General features: G+C 41.9%; 1 protein-coding gene across 1 annotated transcript in view; it reads left to right on the top strand.

Moving 5' to 3' along the window:
• Window positions 1-6,980: 6,980 nt before the first annotated feature.
• Window positions 6,981-11,995, top strand: part of ppargc1b (peroxisome proliferator-activated receptor gamma, coactivator 1 beta) — a 51,701-nt gene continuing 46,686 nt past the window's right edge. Inside the window, exon 1 of the mRNA XM_035409436.1 lies at window positions 6,981-7,359. Within this exon, the coding sequence (XP_035265327.1) occupies window positions 7,279-7,359 (81 nt within the window). The 5' untranslated portion in view covers window positions 6,981-7,278. The remainder of the gene's footprint in view (window positions 7,360-11,995) is intronic.

Raw genomic sequence — 11,995 nt, forward strand, 5'->3', positions numbered from 1 at the left:
CCCCCCCCTCCCTTCCTGCTCGCTGAGCGCTGCTTTGCTAGAGCAACGCACAGCAACGGTTCACCGCGCTGTAGCACGTTAACATGCAACCCAGCTGGCACAGAAACTAGATTCAGCTGCATCAGAGTCTTTTACCATTTCTCTCTTTTGCGAGGATTGGCATTTTCTGTGAAGGCAAAAATTTTGCATTTGTATTGTAATTTCTTCTTCAGCAGCCTCAGCAATTTGGTTCAGGCTGAAAATATAAGGCTTTCCTTGGATCCCAGCATCCCTCACCCCCGCAGTGTATTACAGATTACTCTATCAACTACCAATAATTAATTGCTGCATTCTCACAAAACAATGAATTTGATGAAGAGTGCATTAAATGGATAACAACAAAAAAGGTGTTTAAAAAACACAGGCAGTGTGGCTAAAATGACCTCACAGAGTGAATGAAATGACTTCATTCCATCCAAAATGCCTTTGATAAGGCTCAATGCATACTATTAAACTGTATAATTGTACATAAGTGGTTGTCTTTCTTTGACCGGAGATGATCTATTTCACACTTTCATATGTGTCACAAATGGCCTAAACCAATTTGGACCCAACTGTTAAAATGCACTTGTGGTGTTGCTCTGCCCTGAAGCTGCTGTACAGATAAATACATATTGCTTCACATGAACTGCCATACAGCTCCTCCACACTGCACTCAAAGAATGATGCAATCTGGCTTTTCTCTAAAGATACATTCACGCTAACATTAGCTCTTTCATGCTCCACTGCATCAGTCACCTAGAGAGGCAACAGAACATTCTTGTTATTAGAGTCATTGGGATTGCTTCCAATCATTCAAAAGCCTTGTCAGCTTTTTTAGTGACAAAAATATCACAAGAAGAATAAAATCGTTCAATGATATTCAAGTAATTTTTTTCTGAGATTGTAGACAAACTTCAGATGGAATTGTTGAACTCCAATTAAATGCATAAATCAATATGGAACACTATGAGAACTTCATACTAACAAAAAAACGAACATTATTAACAGAATATTGGTTATTTGTGCAATCACTGGAACCAAAGGCAAAGACATTTCCTCATCCAACTAATATGGAGCCAAGCATCACATGTGACAGTGTAGCAATATTGACCAGAATTGACCAACAATGACTTTTCACATCTAAATTAGGACATTTCGTTTCCTTTTTTGGGGGCAATCTACGAGTTTTGAAAGTAAGATTGTGGTCTGTCCCACGATCCTTTCCTACAAAGAATTTCCAAAAGAGAAATGATGAATGTAGTCATGGTTTCTTTTAGAGTGCTGGTAAAACACTCCTCAAGTCAGGCTAGGGCAGGAACTACAGTATATCCAGCATTCTCGCTGCTACTGTATGTGTGCACAGCTCATCACCCAATAAAATACACTAGAAAGAATGGACAGCAGGAGAATAAAGACAATACTAAGAACACCAGGCTCATCCATTTCACACCACCCTCCACATTTTATATGAATTAATTTAAAACCTTGCTGTCATGAAAGCATCCCCTTGAATTTATGAGCAGAAATGGAAGGGGTGGGGGGGGGGGTGGTTGGACAACAGGAAGTCTAATCACCATCGCATCGATCATGTGGAGGAACAGAGAGTGCCTGCGTCCCTGATGAAACAGTAGCGCACGGAGCCTTTCTCCCCGAAAATGTAGTGTGAACCCCAATCGATTGCTGCCCTCGAACAACCGGGGCTAAGAGTGGTGACACTAATGACCCCCTCACCCCCCCCCCCCCCCCCCCCCCCGCACCTCCCAGACAAATCGATGGGACGATGTGGCGGACAGAGCGGGGCACCCCAATGACTGATGACCAGTGACAGGCTGCGGAGTCTGGTGCTCCTGAGCGATGTTAGGAATGCAGTCTGAAAGCGGACGAGGGTCTCTCAGTCCAGTAACCTCTACCACAATTCCAGCAGGTGTGCGCACGGTTTGGATGTTTGATTGGCCTCCAAAACAAAGACAGTGGCTGCTGTGCTCCGTTTTCATTTCTTATTCTGTGAAAGCCAGGGTGTTCTGTCACACAAACATTTCCCCATAGCTTTTTATCTAGAAGCTGTATACAACAGTTCTGTACATTTTGTGCCTCTGCCTAGTTAAAACAACTCACTGGAAGCCAGCACGTTTTTCAGATTTTTTTTTCACAATTGTGGACCTGAAATGAATACATTCATAAGAATTGTCTTTTGGTGGTCTTGCTATTTATATTTATATATTTAGAAAATGAAAACAATATTAATCAACAATACGTGCAGGAAATTGGGCCATTTTTATTCTGAAGCCCATGGCTAATCTGAAATGTACAGTCTAGTCCATAGTGGCTCAGCACATTTACTGTATTTGGATTCATTTTCAATTCATGACATTAATATATTTTTTTTAAACCTTTCTGAATTGAATTTTTACTTCAATGTTGAAAGGCTTTGGAGTTAAAGCACAATCAATGTGTACTCTGAAATACTCTACAGATATCCAAAATACGTCTGAGCTTTGAGAATCATATGACCAAATGGCAAAGAATTGTGATTCTGTCTGTATGTGCTTGTGCGTGTGTTAACTAGGTCTATCCTCCTAGACCCAGAAGAAAAAAGTTTTAGTATTTTCATTTTTTGACATCGTACTTGACAAGTAGCTCGAATTACAAAGACACTGAAAATATTTTCAAAAATATTTTTAATTTTATTTTTATTCAATGTTCCGTGTAGTGTAGATTTCAGAACAGTAAAATATATGGTCTTGAGGTAAAGACCAGAGACTGGTCCCTTACAGGAGACCAAAATGAATTGCTGGGACTCAGGAGGATAACACAGAAGAAAAACATTTAAAATGGTAGCTAACGGATTTGCCCCTGGTCATGTTGACCTAGAAAACACATTGCATGTCATCAAAAATATTGTCATTTTACCATAATGCAATGTCTTGTGAAAACATGAAAACTGTGGTGATTTAAATGTGAACAGTTCAAAGAACAAAGGTCAATGTTCTTGAATAATGCATAATGGTTTGTTTTGAATAGTTATGCAGTTTGGTTATATAATATATGTGGCCAAAAACAAGGAAAACGTAGAGAGTACGCACAAACGATCACGTTATCATTGAACCTTTAATGGGAGATTAACCATGCTACCAGGCGTATTGCTTGCTAAACACTTGGAAAGAGTGAATGCACCCTCATGGAATAAGTGCAGGTGATTACTGTTAATATATCACAAGGAATCTCTCTCCCACTCAGAAGTACACCACTGAAAAAAGATCATTGTCATTTGCTGTCATATTGCACTTTCCATATGAAATCTTATCTCCAATGAGGAGCCTCTTAATTGATCATTATAGCAGTTAGACTGTATCAATCAATCAATAAATGAGCTAATTCCTAGCCAATCATGCTTGTTTCTCTGAAACATGTGTTCTCATCCTGGCTGTATGTCTCACTGAAATGCCAATACTACAAGCAAATAAAGATTTTTACTTGCACGTGTAAGGAGATACTACTGCCCAGACTGTAAGGCTACAGAGCCCTCACTGTATCTTGGCTGTCTGTGGAGACAGAGTTATATCATAATAATATCATACTATCTGACAGTGCGGTGAAAAAGTATTTCAGATTTTTTGAGAGAATTATTAGACAAAGGGAACCTGAGTAAACACAAATGACATTTTTAAATGATCATTTCATCTATTTAATGAAAAAATGAATTGTTGCTGTGCCCTTGGAGACATTTTGGGTGGCCAGCCACTCCTGAGAAGATTCACCACTGTTCCAAGTGTTCTCCATTTGTAGATAATGGCTCTCACTTTAGTTCGGTGGAGTACCAAAGCCTTAGAAATAGTTTGTTGTAACCCTTTCCAGAGTATTATATATTTCAACAACTCCTTTTCTCATCTCTTTGAGAATTTTATTTGAGTGTGGCATAGTGTGCTCGCAGAGACATTGTGGTGACTACTTCACTACTACTTTGATAGTAAGGTTCAATTATGAGTGAGGTTTAGATTCAACCGGGCTGGCTGCAATCAAGCCTGGCTGCGTTCAATCAGCTGAATCAATTAAATTTGGGGAATTGGTTTATTTAGTGACTAAGGGGGCAATTACTTTTTTTCATGGGTGATGTGGGTGTTCGATTACTTTTTAAATTAAATAAACGAAACAATAATTTAATAAATGTGTTTCATATTCACTCAGTTTCCCTTTATCTAATGTTACATTTTGTATAAAATCTAAAACCATTCAGTGTAACAATTATACAATAATAGAGGAAATTGGCATCTGTATTTTATGATGGTCTGTCATCTCATACTGATCATTGTATGCGCCCAATAGATGTAATGTGTGTTAGAAACAAAAGATGGGCAGTACTGCACAAGTGATCATCACCTTGTTCTTGTGTCACAAAATACAATATGCTGAACAAGCTCATCCGTCTTTTCTGGAGACTTGGCTAAGATTATGGGATGCTAATGCCAGCCGGTGTGGGTTATATTTGGAACATCCTACTTACTGTAGATGTAGAGCTATTGCTCTGGGGAGATGACAACTCTCTCTTGGTGTGGTAGATGGTAAAATGCAGGCAATGCTTGTTGATAATCATATATTTACAGAGTTAGGTTTGCTCTGCTTACCTCTACTTTGCATGCACTGGTCGCTTCCATTAAGGAACCAGAATGTGAGCATTTAAAAACAGGACATGAATCTGTACAATTAGGTTACTGCAAATTGTCCAGACTGCAGCTGCCCACCTGGTCTAAATTCAACCTGCCTAAATTCACACATGCCATGGACTGCTGAACACCCTTCACTGGCTCCCAGAGGCTGCCCACATTCAATTTAAATCTCCCACACTGGCATATCTAGCTGCAAATGGCACTGCCCCTTCTTGCGTTCAGACCATGATGACATCATATACCCCATCCAGATGTCTCCGTTCAGAATCCTCTCCGCATCTGGCTGTCCCATCCCTTTGAGCACCCATCAGCTATCCCCCCGGTGTGAGCCACTCTTCTCAACCTTCACCAAAGCCCCCACCCCCCGATGGGTGCAGCTTCCCTACTGAGTCAGGAATTAGTCAGGACAGATTCACTGCATTTTCCAAAAACATATAAAATCCCACCTTTTCTGACTACAACTAAAATGTTTCATTTTTAAAAGACTTATATTGTAAGACTTACTTATCTGAGTGCAGCTTTGGGTATTTCTAGCTCTGGTGGTGTTTGCTTACCATGTGAAATGCATGCTGTAATTTCACATGGCAAGCTAAAAGTGTCTGCCAAATGATTAAATAGCAATTGTGAACTGGATGGATTGGTTGCAAGACCCCGACTTGCAGCTTTAAGGTTAACATACACTACATGGCCTAAAGAATGTGGACACCTGACATCCAACATCTCATCCAAAATTATGGGCATTAATATTGAGTCGGTCCACCCTTTTGCTGCAACAATAACCACCACTCTTCTGTGAAGGCCTTATACTAAATGTTGCAGCATTGCTGCAGGGATTTGCTTCCGTTCAGCCAGAAGAGCATTAGTGATGTTGGGCACTGATTGGGTGATTAGGCCTGACTTACAGCTGGCTTTCCAATTGATCACAAAGTTGTCGGATGGGATTGAGATCAGAGCTCTGTGCACGCCAGTCAAATTCTTCCACACTGTTCTCGACAAAAGCTTTTCTGTATGGACCTTGCACATCAAAGAAAGAAGCACATCAGCCCAAGAACCTTCAGTGTGTAGTCTTTTCGCTTGTCTCTGAAGAAAAATGCTAATGGTTCCAGGGTGTTTGGTTTATACAGAGTGCACGGCTGAGCAGGCTCCTGCAGTCAGGTAGCTGAGTGGAACGCTGATGCTGCACACTGTCTGCTTGTCTCAAGCAGTGCTGAAAGAAGCCCAACAGTGTCCAGTGCCCAGCTGGCCGGTGCAACAGCACACAGCTGACAAGCAGGAAGCAGACTTATACCTCTGTGTGTGCGCGTACCTTACATTCTCTGTAAAACAACAAGAACATTGCTCCATTTCAAAATAGGTTACCTCATTTCTTGTCAGCTGTCAGTTAAAAATGTTTCCCTGCTGTGACAGGTGAGTTCACAAAGTAAGAGAATAATCATTTATCAAAATAGAAATTTCACGTCAACATAGTGAACTATGAAATGAAAAAACATATATGCATCATGTAAAGAACTGTACAGTGGATTATCCTGTAATGCTCAGCCATAACATGAATAGACCTACTATTAGAACTAATAATAAATATGGCTGCAAGCGAGAGCATACAGTAAAGAGGTCAAACAGGAAGGCCAAGCATAGTCTGCAGGGGAAGACTGGCATTCAAAACAATCGAAGGATAGGAAAAAGAAAAATAATTTGAATGTCAAATCAAGAGTTTTGTAAATTGCAATATATAAATTCTGGTCATATCAATTTTTAATGCTTATGCAGTAAATTTTATACTAACATGTCTTCATGTCCTCCACTGTTATCACAATTAGCACATATCCACATTAGTCCTGTCCATGATATTATGTCTGTTTGTCATAGGCAGTCTAATTGACATGTTACTTCATTTCCTGGTACGATATTTTAAATGATGTTGTTATGAATACGTTAGCATATTCTTTCAGAATGGTCACAAGACATTTTGATTAATATGCTGGTGCACATCATGGAATTATGACCTCTTCTAGCAATATAATTTGACACAAAATGAAAATGGCATGAGAACAAGCTTGTTAGGGAGATCCTAAGATGATGACGACGACGGCGATTATATTATTATTATTATCATAATCATCATCATAAACATCTTAGAGTCTCCACAACATATCATTTGTTTAAACAGTTCATCCGTAACTTTACAATTATCTCCATACGGATGGACAAAACCGTGAAGCTGAGCTGTGCGTTTGCCGTATAAATGAGTCATCATCAGTAGGCTATCTCAGAGTACATGCATTCTGCATTCTGATGGCAGCCCGAAAATGCTTCTTTCAGTTTCGGTCATGTAACGTGTACGAATCTGTTACATGCAAAAACTAACTATATAAAATAGCATTAATTACAATGCTCCAAGAAAAGCAATATTTAGCAATGCTGTACTTTCCAAACGAGTGAGCCGAATACACTAGTTAACTGGGTACTGTTTGTATGCAGCCTGATCAAGGTACTGTGGTTAAATACATCGCCCTCTCCCGGCGAGAGATGGAGATTGCAAACAAGCAGACCTGTATACTCCGCTCTCCTGACTTCTCAGCTCATTCTCTAGAAGATGGCGGACTGCGCTTCATTGCTAGATGAGGAACTCTCTTCCTTTGTCTTCAATTACCTGACAGAAAACTCCGGGAGCCAGGTAAGTAGTGGTCGTATTCCATGAGTGCAGAACTATAGCTGCTTGGATCGGTCATCGTTTTTGCATGTTATGCCACAAGCGCAATTAAATAGTTACATGTATGACTATCTATAGCTAGTCGGCGGTGTATTGCCGGCTTCTTTAAGCTTGACATCTGTGCTTCACGTGGAGATGTAGTAAATGTCAGTTGTGTGAACTCCCACTCTTAACATCTTTTTAGCAAAATAATAATGAACTCATCAGATAATGCATTTATGTTATGCATTTTTGTAATTTGTGTTTGATAGTCCCTAAATTTGACCAAACATTAGTTTGCAAACTACATAAAACTTAAGCCAGTTAGCTAGTTTATGCATTCTTGTAGATTTCTGGAGCCTTTGACACGTGGGTGCTATCTAGCTAATCTCCGATGAACTTGTCTACCATTAGAGACCGGACACACTAACTAGACGACCAGTTTCGGCGAATCTTAGTGATGATGACTTGTTGATGGATCATAAAATATCCATCTTATCAGTCACTTATAATTCATACTTTCTGTGCTCAATGAATGTACCGGCATGCGATATGTCTTAGATAATCTCATGCATTTTATTCGATATTTAACGAGGTACAAACAAAATTGTAAAGCGAACACAAAATGTAACTAATATTCGCTTTTAAAATTAGTACAGTTTAAGGTAGTATTTTGCATACAGTTTTGAAGTTCAACACATCCGTACAGTCTACATTTTTGGGAAGGTGGGCTGGCATGCCTGTTTTACGGGTTGAGAATGATGATGAAATGTTTTGCACTGCTAGCTAGATCTTGTCCTTCTGAAAAGAACAGTGAATGGTGTTTTCGTAACAGTTTGCGTAACATGCGGCGAAATGTTACAAAACCTTGAGCAGTATATAATTATCTACGGCATGACATGACTACTGAATGTCATTTTACCAGTTGTTTAGCTGTAAGCAAGTCTTAATACGGTATATTGCCTTTTTCTAATGTTTGAATTGGTTACCCCATTCACGGTGATTTAATAATGTTGCTGGATAACTAGTATTCTAGAAACGAGATGCATGCTAGCTAGCAGAATGTGACGTGTACTTGCTATGATTATTGTGTTGGAATCCTGTAAAGTGGTGACATGGATTAATTGGGTTAAACAAAATCACCGTGGCCTCTTGTATATTCTGGTGCATATGGCTATATATGAATTAAAATACGTTGAAGTTTACACTAGTCATCAAATATTCTTCTGTGGATTCGAAAGAGCTGAGCTATTCGCGATTCACCCCACATTGCTGTTGGCATGGTGTGCATGGCATGCCAAAAGTCGTAATGCATAGTCGAAATACCCAATATTGTCAGAATAATTACTTTGGGAATTACTTATTTTATGAACAGAAAACGACCGTGCTACATCTGATGTCATTCTCATTTAATATAGCCTACAGTTGTGGTCTTATGTATACTTCATAGAACGCTTAACGCAAGTTTATATAAGATTGACGGTGTGTTACTGTTTATTTAAAAAAAAACTTTCCCTCCGTGCTATGAATGCGGTTCGCGGTTGAAGCATTAGCAGGGCATGCCAGTTCTAGGCGTACGCTGGAAATATTGGACCGAAGTTCACGTATTGTATTTCTCACATAGAGGGTTATAAAGTTAATCTCGCTACTCAGGGTAATAGTACTCTATCCTCGTGACCAGTGCATTACAGGAGACTGAGATACTGCAGTCATGTGCTCTCTGCTGTAGTAGTAGGAAGGAGGCGGCTACGGTGACGTACAAGGACGACAGCAGCACCCGCTCCTCTGCAGCTCATGTGACTGCTGCCGCTGCGCGGTCCCGCCAACTCAAATCACGACTGTTGTAAGATCTGCTCCGGTCTAGTCCGGTCAGAAATGTCCAAGGATCAGTCGTTGCCACCTTATTTTAGCCACCATTATACGAGTGGGAGCTTCGTCTGACCCACTATTCTTGGCGCAGATCCAGCACAAGCTGTAGGCTAATTTGTGAGGATTTGTTGAGGTGCTTGTTGCTTGCCCAAATCCATCAATGCATGACAGAAACTTAAAGCTATGTGTGGCATTTGCTTTTACTTAAAAAAAAAAAAAAATAAATAAAAAAGACAAACAGGTTTATTATTTGGATGGATGTTTCAGTAAGGAGTAGCCATATATTTTAAAGGAAGCGATATATGTCTAAATACTATGGCTATTTCTGGAAACAGTTTTAATGAAATACTGTTATTTAGATTTTTTCTAGTTCATTCATTTTTTGCTGCATATTGTGTAAATGTTTTTTAACATTTTTTTTTTTTTTACATAAGATATTGATGGTTTGTGGTCGAAATGCCTTTGAGTAAATGCGAGTTGTGCTCCCTTGCAGCTGGCTCAGTACTTGAAGCCGCGGGCTGAACCTAGGCCTATACGCTTGCATACGGAAGTCTTGGGTTTCCCAATACTTGCAAACAATGTGCCTGCGCTGTGCGGCTGGTGTAAATCTCTGGGCAGAGAGGACTGTCGTGATGCTGGGCACCGCATTGCCGCGTGTCCGGCTCCTGATGCGGGCTGAGTCGCCTGTCTTGTAAGTGCATTACTCAAAGGCATTATGTCCATGAAATTATCATCTGTGTTCTGCCTGCCTCCTGATGGAATATCATTAGCTGGTTCTAACAGCTGCATTGAGGGACTGCGCTGCTCTATTTTTGGTCTTTGATTAGGGGGCCTTTTATTTCGACGCGCGTGGTATGGCATTCGGTACGGGGACGGTGAGGCCTGTGTCTAGATCAGATAACATTTTGAATCTGAAAGTCCTCTAATCAGAATGGTGACTTTCTGTTGAAAAGAAAGTTCTAGGGAAGTCGCTCTAGGGAGGTTTGCTTTAACGTTGGCATGTGTTAGAGCACACCGTTAAATTTTAAAAGGGACCGTACTGAAATAACCCGTTTTTTTGATGTTGTAAAATTGGTATGACAGAGTTGAAGCGGCGCAAACTTAAGAAGGTGACCTTGTGTGATTGGCTGAGAGCTGCTCCGAAGCAGGTGAACGTGCCGGGCATGAGCAAGAAAGGAGCAAATTAGGCCTACATTTTAAAGAGAGGCTTTAGGCTGGAGGCCTACTTTTATTGTGACGTGTACACATCCTGTTTCCTAAAAGCCCTTGTGCCTCAGCTCTGGTTTTTTTTTTTGTTGTTTCCCCGCCCCCCCTGCCCCCCTCCCCCCCTCAGCTCCGATTGGAGATTAGCCGCATCGTTTTGGGAGATCTGCTGCCCTCCTTTATCGGGGTGAGCGGCTGCCGCTGTTCGTAAAATGTCTGCTTCCTTTTTCCCCAAAAAAGCCGGCGATCCTTCATCCCGCTCCAGGGCTCCTCCCCCGGGGGGATCGGGGGAAGGAATGCGGCCCCGCTGTCACGTCGCAGCGAGCACTTCCTCCCCGCCGCGGGGATGGAACATCAAGAGCGCGAGGGGTTAGATATCAATAATGAATGCGGAGCGATCCGCGGCGAGGTTCTTTCAGGTCGCGGGGGCTGGCATCAGAGGTTAGGCTGAGCGAATGCGCTGTAAATATGTCCGCCAGCTTGACTCCTGAAAGCTGCTGATGTCCCCCCCCCCCCTCTGCTTATAGTAAAGACCCAGTTTGGCTCTGGCCAGCGCTGACCTCGATAGCCGGGGTAGATTTGCGCCTCGGGTCACACCTGCATTATCCCTGATGTTGTCAGCTGATTCCCGTTGGCGTGCTACAGGAGGCGGGCTTTGGCAACAGAGGCATCCCTCACTCTGCTATTCAAATATGGCAACCCAAGTAGCCTGGCAACCCCAGATCAGTGATGCAAAGACAATAGAAAGGTGTCTGCTTTTTTTTTTTGGGATGTTCTCATTGTTTATATGGTTCTGTCATTGTCCTCAAATTATTGAACCAACTAGAAGTCGCTTCAGTTTAGTCCAAGTTGCGTAGCTGCGAGTTGAAGTTGTCAGTTTTATACTTCGTAGCCATGCAGCGATACATACACAGGAATAGCAGCAAATATGGACTCCTTTCTCGACTCGGTCATAAAAGTATATGACCCTCCGTTGCATCACGTAGGTGTTTTTATGAAGGCCGTGCGAAGGAATATGCTACGGCAGTTCCTTAGAATGGCGTTATCTCTGAGATAAAAGCAAACAATGGCTGTGCAAACACAGAACCAGGAGGGAGGTTATCGTGTCGTTGCGGTCTGAGGAATTGTGAATGGGATCAATGTCACATCGATGATGTGGCAAAACGAAACCCGGAAATAAAAAAAAACGGGCCGAGATTTGTAACCGGCCAACGTCTGCATGATGGTCGCGGTCGAAGTCCACTCCGCTGTCCCCGGTCTTCACCGTTAGGGTTGCTGGGGATATGACCGGTTTGGCAAGTCGATATTTTTTTAAGACCGTACGGTGCGGCGCTGTCTGATGTGCCGCAGGAAAGGGGATTATGGGTGTGCGGTTGCACGATGACCGTCATCCCGTATCGCCGACCGCCCGCTTCGGTGTTGAATGTGCGCTGGAGAAAACCCGATAGCGCTCGGCCTCATTTCCTCTTGGCGCTCCAGTCTGATCTCATATTCGCCACCGGGATGAAGCGACGAAGGGCTGCAGCTCCTGGAGTGAGAGAACGCGTGG

The sequence above is a fragment of the Anguilla anguilla genome, chromosome 3, assembly GCF_013347855.1.
Source record: "Anguilla anguilla isolate fAngAng1 chromosome 3, fAngAng1.pri, whole genome shotgun sequence".
NCBI lineage: Eukaryota > Metazoa > Chordata > Actinopteri > Anguilliformes > Anguillidae > Anguilla > Anguilla anguilla.